Source organism: Centroberyx gerrardi, chromosome 9, assembly GCF_048128805.1.
Source record: "Centroberyx gerrardi isolate f3 chromosome 9, fCenGer3.hap1.cur.20231027, whole genome shotgun sequence".
NCBI lineage: Eukaryota > Metazoa > Chordata > Actinopteri > Beryciformes > Berycidae > Centroberyx > Centroberyx gerrardi.
Window position 1 is genome coordinate 16,957,770 of NC_136005.1, and position 17,420 is coordinate 16,975,189.

General features: G+C 43.8%; 1 protein-coding gene across 3 annotated transcripts; it reads right to left on the reverse strand.

The window, feature by feature from the left end:
* Positions 1-9,276: 9,276 nt before the first annotated feature.
* dcun1d4 (DCN1, defective in cullin neddylation 1, domain containing 4 (S. cerevisiae)) lies at positions 9,277-16,443 on the reverse strand. 3 transcript variants are annotated; one of them, XM_071895571.2, is made up of 11 exons: positions 16,366-16,443; positions 14,439-14,509; positions 14,256-14,295; positions 13,942-14,029; positions 13,562-13,650; positions 13,073-13,143; positions 12,707-12,798; positions 12,434-12,542; positions 11,854-11,958; positions 11,572-11,674; positions 9,277-11,474 (listed from the first exon to the last, which is right to left on the reverse strand). In XM_071895571.2, exons 4-11 carry the CDS (start codon positions 14,010-14,012, stop codon positions 11,419-11,421), a joined length of 696 nt encoding a protein of 231 aa, XP_071751672.1. In that variant the 5' UTR covers positions 14,013-14,029; positions 14,256-14,295; positions 14,439-14,509; positions 16,366-16,443; the 3' UTR covers positions 9,277-11,418. The 3 variants fall into 3 exon arrangements, with proteins under 3 accessions (XP_071751672.1, XP_071751669.1, XP_071751671.1); XM_071895568.2 differs by lacking the exon at positions 16,366-16,443 and adding an exon at positions 15,900-15,948; XM_071895570.2 differs by lacking the exon at positions 16,366-16,443 and adding an exon at positions 14,920-15,219.
* Between the last annotated feature and the right edge of the window lie 977 nt (positions 16,444-17,420).

Genomic DNA, 17,420 nt, shown 5'->3' on the forward strand with positions numbered 1-17,420 from the left:
AAGAAATATATGTTTGAATGTCTGTCTTATGGTCAAAGTTAGACTACTATTATATGAAACTTAGGGTTAGATCATAGGTATCCATAACGATCTAGTGTTTACACAGCAATTTTAAATCCTAAATATATTGAATAGCATGCTTCTTATCTGCTGTTTTATCATCTAATAGAAAGTGCAGCCAGGGCATGGTTCTCTTTCTCATAATCTTTTCTAGGATTCCAGTTATCTAGCAAGTATGAGGAAAACAATAACAGTAAGACATTAACTAGCCATGTGAATGATTGAAGGAATCACCATAACATTTAATGACATCTTTGGGTATGTGCATGTTTGACTGAACATAACTCCATACACTCACTCCAGACTTTGATCAGAAACAGGAGACAAAGTCAAAGCTGATTCACTGTGAGTGTACCGGGGTTGGAGAAGAGCGAGTCACAAGTTTTCCTTTCAGCTCGATTAAAGGGACACACGGGTAAGTTTGAGGTTTTTAGTAAATTAATTCTTTGTACTATTGTACGTGATGGTTTAGTTTTGACTTTAAATGGAGTGTCGTGTAGTTAAGAGTGATGTGTTTTGTCAGTTCAGCATGTTTTGGCACTTTCAGTGTAGATAGTTCAAAGTCTGTCTTGCATGTACCGTATCTCAATGGGAAACATGTATCTTAACTGTGGCTTGTTCCTCAGAGCTCTTAACTCTCATTCATGATGTATCTGTGCTCACTGGGCAGGTTTTGATGGCAGTGACACAGGGGCCATTCTTGGCCGCTGTGCTGCTCCTTGTCTCCCATGGGCTCCAGTGCTCCCCTCCCCTGCCTGGCTGTCCTGCACCCTGCCTCTGTCAGAGAGCTCCCCTGTTGAACTGTTCCTCCTCTGGCCTTTCCTTGGCGCCGCAACGCATCCAAGCCACCGCCACTGAGCTGGACTTGTCTCATAACCTCCTGAACTCTATGACGCTCCACCGGCCACATCACAACCTCAGGAGCGTATGGCTGGGAAACAACAGTATCACACACTTGTCTCTCTGCATAGAGAGAACCATGGGAAACCAATATGTCAGAGGTAAACATCCACATCGCTCAAGACCGTGGAGCAGACAGGGATGTGTATCTTGGGCCCCCGCCCTGCAGCTGCTATCTGTTGAGAGGAATCAGCTAGTTCAACTCCCAGAGGGTGAGTCGGTCACACACCCGCAGATAAAACACTGTCTCAGCACCATACACATGTACAGCGCAGTCAAACAGTCTTCTCAATGGCCGGTGGACTCAACATGGTGAATTTTGTAATTTTGTTGCCACATATACACTATATAGATCAGGCGCTACTGTTATCCTTGCACGAGAGCACACTGCGGTACTGTAGCATCCTCACACATTCACATTAGCTGTCAGCTCACACTCAAACCCTTCCACAGCAGTTGTTTGTATCTCAAACAGTCCGTCCTGAACAAGTATAGGTCCACTTCATGGGCTTCATGGTGTTTCCCAAATGCTGACTCCCAGAAGTCAGCACATTACTCCTCCCTTTAAGCCTACCCTCTAAAAAGAGATAAATATGGTTTGAGGTCTACTAATTCTTCTATGATAGCAGAATAAGTCTGTGGGCTGTGTGTATTTCAGTACTTCCATCTCCAACTCAACAAATAAACAAACATGCTCAGCAATTAATATGCTTTATCTTTGGTACTTTGCACTATTTGGAAATGATTAAACCTCCCCAGATAATGACACAATGCATTCAACAAATTACTTTACAACCTTCAGCCAGTCACAGAGAGTTTTTATTGACATTCCAATGGGCCATAAGAAGGCGTAGACATGCAATGATTGTACTTTTAAGGAGTTTTTCCTCCTGCGTCGTCTTAGTTAATAGAATTCCCTGTAATGGATTGAACATATGGGTGTTTCAAAGAGATGTATGCGCCCGGTTCTTTTAGAGGCATGTGTGGACAGCCCATTTGCTTAGCAAGAGTTCTGTTGACAGTCATAGACTTCTTTCCTGTTTGGTATTCAGCTCACAGAGCCCTCAGCGCCTCTAATGAAGCACAGACCCACAGTGCCTTACTTCAGCCCAGCAGTCTTAGTGAGATTGTCTCAGGCTAGTGAAAAGGAGCAGACAGCAGGAGAGGCTGAGCAGCGAGGAAAAATTCTTAGCCCTTAATTAGTAATACAGTAGGCAAATAAAGTTATTATTATATTGAAAATAACCCAGGAGAAATGTGGATTCATATTCTAGGGATGGAATGTTCATTGATTTGGAAAAAATATATATATATTTAATAAATAAACCCCATCTGTATTATCTATAAAGGGGAGAGGGGCCTGTAGTTTACTTTGTTTAATCTCAGCATTGAAAATCACTACTCCATGATGTTCAGCAGCCATTGCAGACTTATTACATTGTCAAGATCTTGGAAACAATTATTACAGTAGTATTTAACAAAGTGGCTTTATAGCTACACACTCGGAAATGCACAGCCATTTCATCTTGTAAAACTCAGTGAGGAATGTCAGGCAGGACAGGACAAAGGTGGATAGATGTCATCATCGTCACAAACCTGCAACTTACATCCCTTGCTCCCTTCACAGGAGCTACCCCATCATCTTTACTGTCGAGTTCTCATCAAAGCTCTTGTTTTCTGTCAACCAGGGCTAGGAGGTAGTGAGTCTTTACAGGTTCTGCAGCTCTCCTTCAACAGGATCTCAACTCTGCGACCAGGAGACCTGAGCCATCTTGGGCAGCTGAAAGAGCTTCACCTACAACATAACCGCATCACCAGCCTCCATTCACAGGCGCTCAGGGGTTTATCCCAGCTCCGGGTAACAATGCTAATACCTCAATCACCAGACTTTCATAGTATAACCATTTGTTCTTTAGGATTTGATGTATCATAAGCAGTTTATTATGTTTCCGCTATCTGTCAGTTTTGTCACTTCATCGGTTAACCCATAGAAAACAATGACACTAAACTTAGTATTTCAACAAACTCAGTAACTCTGTACAAAAATGCTTTGCTCATTGGTCATTTGCAGAAAAGTATTCCCCAAACAAAAGAGAATGTAGTTTAAATTATGCATTGACATAAAGTGGTATGTTGGAATGACATATTTTAACACCCATGTTCATATTGTGTCCTCCTCCAAGGTCCTTGATTTGAGCTTCAACTTGTTGACCAGCGTCCATCCCTTGATCTACCTCTCCCTGCGTAACATTGGGGCGGATGTTAGGCTGAGTGGGAACAGGTGGCAGTGTGACTGCAGCATGAGCAATCTAAGAAGATGGATGGCCTATGACAGCAACAGAGGCCAGCAGGCCTGGAGCGTGGAGTGTGCTTTCCCCTCCACCCTCTCAGGCAGAGACCTGCTACATTTGGAGGAGGATGACCTTATCTGTTTTAATGCTCAGAACAGGCCAGGGCTCCACCAAGATGTGACAGTCGACAGCGGCTCTGAGATACTGCTGTCTTGCTCTACACAACAAGGTAACCTAGTCAGACAATATGTAATATCGTTTTTCCAGCACTCCACAATAATGCCTGCTAATACTAGAGGTTGCTAATGTGCAGAAAACATAAAATATGACACATATAAAAACGAAATATCAATGTAGGCCACTCTAACTGCACTTCAATGTTGTTGTGTTTGTTGTAGATTCAACATGGTGGACGCCCAATGGTCAAGTGTCTGTGAGCCAGACTCAGGCTGGCCTGCTGATCAGTGAGATCACAGAGAGAGATGCAGGACTATATGTGTGTGTGTCTGAATCAGAACAAGAAATTGTGTCTGTTTTTAACCTGCAAATCAGGAAAACAGGAGAAACAAAGAGGAAAACCAGAAGCCCCAGAACTTTACGCAAGAGTAGCCAACTGATAATCCCTCAGGACATCCCTCGTATGATGGGTCAAGGAAGGAACCAGAATACTACGCAATCTGACTTGACTCTGGCTGTGTGTCTATCTGTTTTCATCACCTTCCTGGTAGCCTTTATCCTCGGAGTCCTAGTCAGACCTTTTATTGATGTTCTCTGGAGAAGGGTCTGCAACAAGAAACGCTCCTCTCCAACCCATTCTGTCTCATCTGCAGGACAAAGACCGTATGACAATGATGCCTACTCTAGTGGTGAGGAGCCAGAGGAGATAGGGACTCACAGGGAAAGGAGAGTGACATTTAACACTGTAGAGTTTAGGGAAAACAGAAATGTGCCATATTATGATACTGTGGCCAGTGGCAATCAGGAAAACATCAATGAAGCTGCAGTGATAGAATGTGAAACAGTTGAGGCTGACCACTGGTCTTCAGGAAGTGACAGCAGCTTACAACCAGAGGATAACCAGAGTGGAGGCAGAGACCTTTCAGGTGTCAGTGATCCAGGCCCCACCCACAGCATGGAGTTTGAACACATCCCAGACCCGAGTGAGCTGGATGAGAGGATAAGCTTGTCTTCACACTCAGATACTTCTCTATCTGACAAGGTGCAAAAACAGGAGCAATTGACCCAGAGAGACCCCTGGACATCTCAGTCTCCTCAGCTGTTGGAGGACCCTCTTCAACAGAGGTCCAAATCTCCTACAGTCAGACCAGTAGAGGTGCCACAAATTTCTATAGATGACAGAAGTGAAATCCCTGGATTTTCCTGTGAGCCCTTTTCAGATTGGTCACCAAACATAAATAGCGCCAACCTAACAGACCCTAATGTGTGGCAAGAGAATGGAGAAAAGTTTGAGTTCAGTGATTCTATTGGAAGTCCTTCGGCAAGGTCCAGCGTTCTCTTTGGTTCTTTTGATGATTCAAATCAGATTGCATTTCTACCTTCAGATAATAGGAAGAGGTCTGATAGCTCCAGCTCCAGCTCCAGCTCATGTGTCAGTGGGGATGAGCCTACACAATACACAGTGAACCCAGAGAGAGGGGAAGATGAGGATGTAGAAATGACCCAAAATGACCTGCTTACTAATGATACTAAACCCAAGATCGCTAACACTTGCCTTAAACAAGATGTTACTTTTGAACAGCAGATTCAAGGTGTAGACCCATTCAAATCTTCTCTGCAGGGGGAGGGATTTAATCAGGGTGACTACAGACATGACACACAAGGGCTTTCAGTGGGACCACAGCACTTTGATTTCTCCGATTCCAGTGACAGTGATGACGAGCCCATGGAGTACACAGTCCAACAAGAAACAGATGAGGAAAAGGAGAGGGAAGAGAAGGTCAGTAAGTCTGATAAGCCAGCCAGCAGCATAGTTACAGTAGAGAGGGACAGAACTGAGGAAGTCAACCCCATGCCATGGACAGATCTACAGTGGCCTGACCAAAATAAAGACAGAATGGAGGTGGGAATCACAAGCCGTGAGCCAGAAACACAGTGGCCTGACCTGGATCTGAGCCGTATCACTCACATCAAGAGGCGTTTGGATATCAAAGCACCATCACCACCACTTGATTCACCTTCAAGTAGTGAGAGTGCGGATGAAACAACAGACCGCATTGTGAAGCAGGAGCGAGGAGGGGAAATGGACATGGCAGGGCTCCCATTTAAAGAATCTCAAATTGTGAGTCAGGAGCCAGAGATAAGGTTGCCTGACCTGGATCTGAGCCGTATCACTCACATCAAGAGGCCTGATCTGGGTCTCACTAGTGCTTTCCATATCAAGAGGCATCTGGATATCAAGGCACCTTCACCTCCACCTGAGTCGTCCTCCAGTAGTAGTGAGAGTGAAGATGGGACTACAGACCCCATGGTGAAACTGGAGAGAGACAGAAATGATTGTGGGATCACAAATCATGAGCCAGAGTCAAAAAAGCCCGACCTGAGTCTAGGTGTCCCCTACATCAGTAGGCGTCTGGATATCAAAGCACCATCACAACCAGATGATTCCTACTCTTCCTGTAGTGACAATGAAAACAAGATGACAAGCCACACGGTCAAACAAGAAAGAGACAGAGCTAATGTGGGGATCATAAGTAATGAGCCAGAGGCAAAGTTGCCTGACCTGAGTCTGGGTGTCCCCCACATCAAGAGGCGTCTGGATATCAAAGCACCACCACCACAACCAGATCTAGTTCTCAGCCGTGTGCCTCCATACCCATCAGTTGAATCACACTCTTCTAGTAGTGAAAGTGAGGATGAGAACAGAAACCACACAGCTAAACTAGAAATGGAAGTACCTGTTGTATCAATGGCCACAGAAAATGAGCCCATTAGGCGTCCGAAAGCCTCACTGATAAGCATTCCTCCCACTCCTAAGAGAGCTCACAACATCAAATTAGAAAAGTATGCAAAGTTGGAGGACAAAACCACAGCTGAGAACATCAGCCCAGCACCAAAGGTAAACCCAGAGCTGGAGTCACGGTGGGCAGGCATGAATCTCGGAATGTCCCGCTTCAAAAAGCGTCTGGACATCACATTGCATGAAGATGCACCACCCAAGGTGCCATCATCACCTCCACCTGAGTCCTCCTCTTCCAGCAGTGAAAGTGGGGATGAAAGTAAAAGCAGCAGAGTGAGACAAAACAAAGGGGCTGGGATGCAAGGAACCATATATAAGGAATCATCTCTGACCTCCGAGAATAAACCAGTGAACGTTTCTCTCAGTTTGAAGAATGCTGACAATATTAACTCTGACAGCTCGGTAGAGGTGAAGGAGAGGCTGAGTAAAGACTACAGCTTCCCCGCAACCGAAGAGAAGTCAGACCCAGAAGCTATGTTGGCTGGTCTCAGTGTTCCCCGTATTAAGAGGTACGTGGATATCAAGATCACTGAGAAGGCTCCACCTACACCACCATTACAACAACCGCGTGATTCCTCCTCCAGCAGTGAGAACGAAGATGAGTCAACAGGCCATGCAGGTAAAGGATGGAGGGAAATGCCGCCATCTATGGAGTCTGAGTCAACGTGTCGTTATCTCAGCAATGTCCCCCACGTCAAGAGGGCTCTGGATATCAAAGCACCATCACTGAGTGAATCTTCCTCCAGCAGCAATAGTGAGGATGAGACAGTACACCACACTGTGCAAATGGAGAGTGACAGTGTTGATATGGGGCTCACAAGTCATGAGCATGAGACAAAGTTGCCTGACCTGAGTCTGGGTGTCCCTCGTATTAAGAGGTATCTGAATATCAAGGCACCATCACCACAACTACATGATTCTTCCTCCAGCAGTGAGAACGAAGATGAGTCAACAGGCCATGCAGGTAAAGGATGGAGGGAAAGGTCTCAGCTGCCATCTATGGAGCCTGAGTCAACGTGTCGTTATCTCAGCAATGTCCCCCACACCAAGAGGAATCTGGATATCAAAGCACTATCACCATCACTGAGTGAATCCTCTTCCAGCAGCAACAGTGAGGATGAGACAAAGTTGCCTGACCTGAGTCTGGGTGTCCCTCGTGTTAAGAGGTATCTGAATATCAAGGCACCATCACCACAACCAACTGATTCCCCGTCTTCCAGCAGTGAGAACATAAATGAGATGACAGGACACACTGCAAAACAAAACAGAGATGGAATGGATCTGTCTGGAATTACGCACAAATCATCACAAATAATAAGTCATAAGCATTTAGGTATCAAAGCACCATCACCAACTGGTGATTCTTCCTCATCCAGTAGCGAGGATGACACTACAGACCACGCAAAACAAAGGAAAAAAGAGGCTGAAAAGTTAACCGTCACACAAGAAGATTCATCCCGTAGTGTGGGAGGAATAAATGCTGCTCTTGCACCAAGGAGAGATCTCAATATCAACTTTGATGATGTTGTAAGGAGAAGGATTGAGCAGGCCAGGCGCACCCCAGATGTGGACCTGCCATCTGAGTTAAGGTGGACTGGCGTTACTCGTCATTTGCCTAACCTCCCGATCGCTAGCCAGAGGAGACGTCTGGATGTAGGTATTCAGCCTCCCCAAGAAGCTCCACCTGCAGTGCCAGGAAGCCCCCCACCTAACTCCTCCTCCTCCTCCTCCTCCAGCAGTGAGAGTGGAGATGAGATGAAACCAGAGAGAGAGAAAGCAGAGATAACACAGTTGCCTAAATACTCGTCTCTCAGTCCTGTTAGTGCTACTCTTGCACCTAGCGGAGCTCTTGACAACAAATTTGACAACTCATCTAGCAGCACAGACGGGACATCAGAGGACAGGAGGGAGAGGAAGGGCCTGAGTGCTCTGAAAGCCTTGTCATCAGAGAGACAAAAGTGGGACACAGGACATGAAGAGATAGAGATAGAAGCTGGTTTTAACTATCACAGCTCTGAAAAGGACGTCAAGCCTCTTGCCAAACTGTCTCTACCAGAATTACTCCTCGCCTCTACCTCAATAGATGAGAGAAGAGCTGGGGGTTTCCCCCGCCGCAGGAGGCATGTAGTTGGAGGTATTCAGCCACCCCAGGAGGCTCCACCTCCTATCCCAGCAACACCACCACCAGAGGAGAAGGGGGCAGCGACACCCACATGGAGGTCTCCACAGAGCAGTGGGAGACAAGAGTGGAAAAGCATGAGTTCCTATCAGCAACGGGAGAGAGGCATGGAGGGATTTGCCCCTTCTTCACCATCCTCCATCTCTCAGGGAGATGAGGGAGAAATGGGTGCAGCCCATGTAGGACTGCTGGGTGCAACTCCATATCACACAGCAAGGCGGTATCAGAGTGTGTCTCCCACTAGCACACAAAAAGTCAGCTTTGACTACGAGGAGAGCAATATGACCTCCCCCAGCAGCTCAAAAAACTTCACATTCCATTTTGACTCCTCAAACATGATTAGTGATGTTTAAAAAAGCAGCCGTTGCATCCTAAACACTGACAAAATAATTTGCACAAATTATCAGCATTGTTTGTTGATCTTAATTTGGTCACTGAATGAAACTCATCCACTCACGCTGACAAATGTTGTGAAATAGGTTATATTTTTGTAAGTTCTAACCTTGAATTGAATTGTAACTGCAAGTAAATGTTAAATAATTTAAATCCAAGGGATTATTGTGAGATGGTACCCTATATGTTGCACATCTTGATTTTTTATTTCTATAACTTGTTTTTAAACTCATCCATCTATTTTGTCTACCTTTAATCAATTTTGCAAAGAAAATTCATCATGTTCTCTTAATCATGTGTCATTGATAAATTAACTGTAAGAGACCTTAAACTCGTCTGTTCATCTATGAGAAATATAATGTTCATCTAATAATCATCACATTTACACATGACAACAGCAGTGACGGTATAGCAAGGAACATGTGTTGTATAGTTATGGATAACCTGTATTAATTGAAGAGGCCAAATATCAGACATTAAGTTAATAAACCCCTTTATTTTTGTATATAGACATAGGTTATAGTGAAAACAGACATATAGACACGTACATACATAGTTTACATACATATATACAGTTAGGACTAGGTTGTTCATCCTCCTGCATTATCATGGAAGAATACTAAATGAATTAGCTCTTATACAAGGATTTAGTGAGCAATCTATCAACTAGGTCCATCTTAAATTTTTATATGCTGATGATCGATGCATTGCAACATTATGGCAATAGAAGCTTTTACACAGTTTAGACTGCAATGGAATGCACTGACATGAAAGCTGATAGTAATGTTTGATATTACTTTCAAAACTAATTTCAATGTCAATTTTTTGATGTGTGTGGTTGAAAAGTTGTAACAAAGGTTAAGCACTTCCAATAAATAAAATTAGACCCTGTACACTAGAGGCCCGTTCCTAGAGCTTTACAGCATGTGTGAGGATGTGTAATATGGGGTAAATGCAGGAGGGAACTCCTGTTCCACCGTGAGGTTACAGGTGTGTTCCAGGTCTTAACAGACACGATCATGACTTTCATAAGTTAAGAGAACATGATCGTGAATATCAAATGAAGCACAAAACACTTGCACAAAATTCCTGTACAAAACAAAACAAACAAAAAAACATTTTCAAAAAACTCATCCATTCACAAAAGGCTCTGATGGAGCATGCATGCAAATATTAAATCTTCTGACGATTCTGCATCACACCACAGCCAGAGACAAAAGTTTATACATGTGTTACAAGAACATTATACTAGGCGAAAAGAACAGCATAGCATCATTACACAGTTCCAAACTGTCAGTGTCCATCGTTTTGATTAGACCCTAGGGGTGATACAAAGCAACGCATTCAGCAAACCTACCTTTCTACTTGAGCCTAAAGGACCTCATCCTGAGAGGGTCACTGGTCTTCCACTGTAGTTCTATTAACACTGTCAGTGTTGGGGAGAGATGCTACTAGTAATTGGAGACCTGAAACTATCAATGGACTAAGGAAGACACAACAGATGCCACATATCAAGACAAAATGGACACCAACTAGTTCTATTTCAACTCAAAACACAGCCCCAACAGTCTGAATTCATCCTGAAATAATCCCTGACCACTCGGTGTGTTTGTGTGTGTGCGTGTGTATATACATGTGGGTTTGTTGGTATGTGTGTGAGACACACAAAGTGACTTCCATGTTTTGAGGCACAAAAATACTCTTACCAACACAGCATAGATACATAAATTGGCCATTAGACCAATAAATGCTGATCAGAGCGCCAGTGACTGATCGCTGTACTGTAATAAGAGTTAGTAAGCAGCAATGCTGATTTGTTTAGTGTTATGAGGTCTGAAGCCTTTGCAGGGGGTTAGCAAACTGTAGCATAAGCTGGAGCAACAGAGTAAGAGGGGAGAAAAACTGAAAGAGAAAAAAAAAAAACTCACTGGCACAAATCAATAGTAAACTGTCCAGGCATCAGAAGCCTGCATTCAACCATTTGACACAGTGTGCTTCTTTAAGAATTCCAATCCAACTCAAAATAGGAGAAACTATGGTCGCTGTCATCTGTCACTGATGGTTATTGTCATCTGTCCAGACAAGCACGAGTTCAAGTTCAATGCACAGATATACAATATTCAAATGTGCCCAGGCCAAAGTGACCCTATTTAAGACTCAGACAAAATGCATGAATGGTCACTTCTGTTGGTTTCTCTGTGCTGGAGACAAGGGGTGAGGAGTGGTTCTCCCACACAATACCATTTTGCTTACATCATCCATTTATGATACCATGTTATCCTAACACAGACAGCAATATGACATGTCACAGTGAGGGAGAGCAATGCCACTGGGGCTTGCTGCAAGCTTACCCACTATGCAACATTGGTAGGGAACATGACTCCACAATGACAGCCCTCAGCCTTAACACTCTGGGCAGCATGCACCCAGGCTGAAACACGGCCCCCCGACCCTCACCCACCCACAGCCCAAACCCCTCCGTTACCAGGAAGCACCCACTGTCATTGCTGACATTCACCTTTACCATTTTTGTATTGTTTACTTATTAGTTGTTGATTCTCAAAGCCGTTGTTGTCATAGTCATCTTTTTTTACAAGTCTTCTGTTTTTGCTCTGCAGCTATGACATCTCTCTTTCCTTGTACCATTCCACAAACTCATCCAACAAAACTGGCCCTGACAAAAGAAGGAGATTAGAATGGTTATTTGCACAACACTCTCCTGAAATGCTACTGTCAAATATATGTATGGCGTTCACAGTGTGTTCACTCACAGGCACCATCCTCATCATAGTTACTGAGGTCCAGGTTGATTGTCCTGCTGAACTCTAAAACATTGCACCATTGGTCTTTGTTGATGACTTTGTACTTGGATTGCTGAAGAACACATAAATGCCTTGGGTCAATACAACACAACAACCTTTTTAGTTACAGCAACTCTATCCAAGGTCAAACTGTAACTGTAACAGTCTTAGATATACCTATGAGATATGGTCTGATCTACACTATTGTAATGGCTGCTGGGGCTGGCAGAAAATTCTGGACAAGGCTCTTACCTCTAGAAACTGATTAAACACAGGAAACAGAGGCCACGTCTTCCCAAGAAGAAGTCCCAGCATACACTTGGCCGTGTTCAAGTCCAAACTCCTCTGATCCTTTTCCTGTCCAACCAAAAACACCCAGGGGTTCATGAGGTCAAGGTGTAATGTCTATCAACCATAGTTCAAACAGAGGGACACTCCAGTAACATCATTATCTGCAACCTTAGACCCCATACACAAAACAGATCAAATTCTCAAACCCATTGCTTAATGATTGTGTTAATCAAATATGGCATTATTGTCGCAGTCACTGCATGTTTTCATTCACTATTATTTATGCTTTCATGCACTATAACCTCCGAGTGAGTTGCTTTCCTGAAAGCATGTCTACTTCAGCCAAACGCCAGGATATGTAAACAGATCAAGCTACACGTTTGATAAGAGCTTTCGCACTGCAAGTCAAACTGGAAAATGATCTTGGCATACTCAAATGATCAAGAGTGTTCCAAACACTGGTTTGGATAGGTCCTGAAGGAGGTTTTAAGTACTACTTAGCAAAGAAGTATGTGAGCATTTTAGGCTTTGCTGGACTCACCCGAGCAAAATCAAAGGCATATCTGTAAATGAGCTTAAAACTGGTGGTGTCATTTAGGACAGATCTCAGGTAGTCAAGGGAGTTCCTCAGCCTCTCCGTGGAGTCACACCTGACAACAGCAGAAAACCACCTTAGCCACACTCCTCACTCCACCAGCTGCTCTAGTGACCACTGAAGCACCATTACAAGACATGAGAGACAGAGAAAAACAGCAAGGCAAGAATCAAACTTGAATACAACATCTACAAAACAAATGGTAGGAGACCGACTTACTGCAGCGAGCCCATGCCTCTCAGCCACTCCTGCAGAGTGAAATAGCCCATACTCTGGGCATCCAGCTTCCAGGCCAGAACCAGCATCACCACCTGGGCACAAACAACACCCTTTATGTCCACAGATATCCTTTCGTGTGAGATGATGCTATCGATCTAGATTATTCATCCAACAAGTGAACTGGCAAAGTCCATTAGATGTCAAACAGAGAACAGATGTCCAGATGCGTGTTTGATACTTTGTTTTGTCAAAGAATCAATGTAAAGAAGTAGAGGGCTAAAGAAATTGAAACTATGCAGCTGTAACAAAAACTGTATAACTAGTCAAAAAATTGAGAAACTCTAAAAAGGCAAATAAGCTCCTTACATTCTCTGGTTCCACTCCAATGTCCTCACAGAACTTCTCCATGCCCTCTGGACCCACCACATCATCACAGCCTGTTTTAGACAGACGAGCATGAAGCCATTATCCACCATGTACAGCATCAATCTAAACACCTGAGACTAAACACCGATTGTATTGACCAGTGGTCTTATATGACACCATGCATACGATACAGTAATACACTTTCTACAGCATAGTTGCAAAGAGTAAACAAAGAATGTATGATGGTCATTCCAATCCAAAATGCTCTGCGCACAGCAAGGTGCTAGCGGCAAGAAACATGCGAACCTGACGAAGCTTTGGCGAAATGCGTTGTTCGCCATCTTAACCTGTCTAATAAAGTAATGGTATAAATGATGGTTGGCCTGGCTTCTCAGTGAGTGCGGTGGACTACTTAAGATTTGAAAGAATGCATGATGTTCTGAACGGAGCGGCCGATAGCTGATATTAACAAATACGCCAATACCTCACCTGCATACTCATAGAACCACTCCAAGCATCTTTTACTGGAAAATGTCTCCTCCTCACGGATTTGTGTTGTCTCATGTTTTCTGAAAACACTGCAGATAAAAGAAGACAATTTTAGTCACACGCTGAGCAGGATTACAGCAAGCATAACACTTCCCTAACTTCAGAATATTAAAACTAGACAATGTGATTTAAAAAAAAGCCTATTTCTAACAAATCTCTGCAGGGTGTGTACACACATTGTGCTATAATAGGCCTCCTCAACACTCAATGCTTCGACATGACTGGAGAAGATTATGAGTTATCACTATGCTATTAGACAGGCAGTCTTTGAATCTTTTGTAACATTTTAATGAGAGTTATGAACAATAGGGATGGCATACCTGTCCTGACGACTTTTCTTGGCTGACATGTCATCTCCAGCAGAGGGTCTCCTCTTTTTCCTAGGAGGCATGGCTCTAGAGCAACAAGCTGGGGATGGAAGGGGAAGACAAAATGAAAGAGCATATTATAAGCAATTCATAGATAATGCATATTTACTCTAACGTGCATGTTCTCTAACATGTTGGCAGTAAAACTCAGAGCAGCAAAACCCCACCATGGTAGGAGTTTTTACACGACTATGTCCCAGTAATAGTGACAGCATTTAAAGTTGCAAGCTATAGCAAATGCACACAAGGACCAGCTGTGTTAGTACCTGAGGGGTGACTATCCTGTCCAACGTCTTCCGTCAGGTTCTGTCAAGAGAGATACACAAAAATGTTAGCCACATGCTTGTGGGCAGACACACGTGTACACAGTGCACGCTCACACACGCACTGCGCTCACTCACACACACACACACACAGCTAAAATATACAAGCTGCCAATATGTATTTACCAGCCTGTGCAGGGTGTGGTAGATCTTGTGGATGCTGGCCAGTGTAGTCAAGTGGGAATTCAGCTGAAAATCTATTCCCACAAAAAAAGAGACAACTTTATGAAAATTAATACCATACCAGTGTACATACGCTTCAGCTCTTAATAAAACTCAAGAGCAAGATACAAGTAAATGAGCATAGTTCACACTATCCTGCATATTGAGAACAGTTCATTTTTAACTCTATCAAAGCAGTTGTGATGACTGGACGGTGACATCATTATGGCACTAAACGTATAAATCTGAGCTCGAGCTGTTTTCTTCAATAATCAAGATAGATCTTACAATGCTCAGATTACTCTCTTCTCGTCTCAATTCCTATGATTACAGGTTTAAAAAGTATAAAACGACAGAAAAATGATCATGCACGCATGAGGGAGTCTCTGTCTGCTCTCCTCGACATACATGCAAACACTAAAGTATTTTTTGTCGTGCAAGCTACCTTGTCGCCAAATGTCATCTAGTCATTTGTGTTCAAAAGCTGTCATCCAGTACAGTTGCTTTCAATATGTTTCCAAAGGCCAAAACGAGACAAATCAACACAGTGCCGAGTAGATAGCACTAGCTGCATACCTAAAATAGCAGTGCAGACGCACAACTTGCACAGAGTTTACAAAGTATCTAGAGAGTTGGGTACATGGGCGTTGTAGTCCATTTCCGTAAAAGGGGCCATAGAAACCTCGGCTCTGCTTGGGAAATCAAACTACAATTCCCAAGCCTTGAAAAACAATTATTTCATTCAGACCCCTCTCCCCCCAACATTCACCCCAACTGATTGAATGCATTTTACATTGTTCCAAAAAATGTAACATTAAATGTCTACTAGCACATAAGCATTGCGCAGATCTTTTGCAGCAGCTGATGTAGGTGCCGCAGAGCCCGACAGCACTACTGCAGCAGGCAATGAAAGATGTTTTACACAACTGCGTCACAATTTTCATTCTCTGTAATTGTCCGCAGTTGACTGGAAAAATGACCGATTTACAATTGCATTATGTTGTTCCCAAGTTTGAGTTGACACGCATAGCGCAACCTCAGTAATAATCCATATAGAGACTCCAACGCATCAATTATGGCCGAAAATCTTGTTAATTTTAACTCACGTAGGCTGCATTCAACTGAACAACGCTAACGTTACACGAAAACGGACTTAAGGACAACTGCCGTGTCAAAAGTAGCCTACTGCATGTCCACAGCAACTGAAATTACACTATTCCTCCTTTGTTGTCGCCCCAAGACAGCACTGGAAAATACAAAGAGACCAGCAATAGCACGGAATTCATGCGTTATCAGCTTGTACAGAACCACGGGCCAAAAGCGGGCGTAGAAACACAAAGCATCTGGCTGCTTGTCTCCGATAAACGCTGTATCATCGATGTGTATTAAATGATCGACAAAAGCCTCTGTAACGTTACTACTTACTTGCCGCATCAGAGTGCATTTTTATGAAACATACAACTGTCTGTGGGAAGTCCGCAGACCGGCCAATAGGCGGGACTTGTCAACGTAAGCCACGCCCACTGGTGATTTAGATTAGAAAGGAGCCTGTTGGCCGCGCCTTTGTTCGCCGTCGATTGGCTGCTCAAGGTGTCATGTCACGAGGAGGTAGACAAAGAAATACATCCCTCCCATGAACAAATATGACTGGTCAGAGTTCCCAAACAGGCTGTGCTAGCGCAGCCATTCATTGGTTGGTGAATCTATATGCACACGTCAATCACCAGAATTTCCTCGTGCAAGAATGAAAACCAGCCCACGATGGAATTTTATTGGTCAATTCAGTAATAACGAACCTCCCCTTGTAACCCGCTCTTTGGGTTCGTTCGTAAAGGCAACCGGGTTGAGATTGGTGCGTCGGTCAGTGGGAGTTTTGTCGGTCAACGCCTACCTCGCCTGCCCTCCGCCTGGGCAGCACTCGGTAGAGACCGTTCTTACGGGCCACGGTAGAGACCTGAGGTGTCTGCTGATGTCTCGACCCAGAGCATCGGTTACGGTGCAACTCTTGAAGTTCACGCAGTCCGGAACAACACCGACGAACAGCACTGCTCTGGTCAACTCGGTCAGATGATTGGAAATCCTACATATGATGAAAACGAGCGACTCCGATGCTTTCACTCAAACGCAGTTACGTTGGTTGTGAAGTATGATTGGTTTGGACCGCGAAGGGTGTGATTTTCTGTTGTTGGCCCCCTTAGTTGTTTTTGAATTGCTGTAAAGTGAATTACATGGCACTGTGTGCAAAGCAGAGTTATACAGCGAGTAACTACCACTAGCCTAATGTACTCTGGTTAGTGTACTTGAGTACATTTTTAGAGTTAGGAGCGGCCTTGGTGATTTGGGGGCCCTATAGGTAAAGGCAAGCATGGAGCTCCCTAAATCCCAACTCTTTACAATCCCTCACCCTTTCCAATCTCCATCCTTTCTACCTTCAAGTTGCATGCATACTTCAAAGTATGTATGTATATTTTACTTGTGCATGAGTATATTTTCAGGATTTGTCCAGGAGTATATATTTTTTTTAGACCTAAGAGTAGTTGGCACATATGATATCTGCCATTTATAGTCGATCAATAGGGTGGCAGGGTTGCATAGTGAATAGGGAGACTGCTCCTCAAATGGAGAGCTTGGGTTCAAGCCTCTAGCCAAGCCTACTGAAGTGTCCTTGAGCAAGACACTGAAGCACCAGGGAAGTTGTGCTGTCATGGATACTGCTTCCTTGTGGAGAGGGACAAAGTGATTTCCCTATCAATTGAGTATCACATTCTTATTAAACCATTCATTAAGGACTCAAATTCTCACAACTGTAGTGTAATCTGATATGAGCTGAAAAGGAATCAGCCCCAGTCAGACCTTGGACTAGAAGCAGGAGGCTACCTTTAATTACAGTAAGTAAAATATTTCAGTACTCTTTTCTCCTCTGCTGCAAAGTAGGGTCTCACCTTT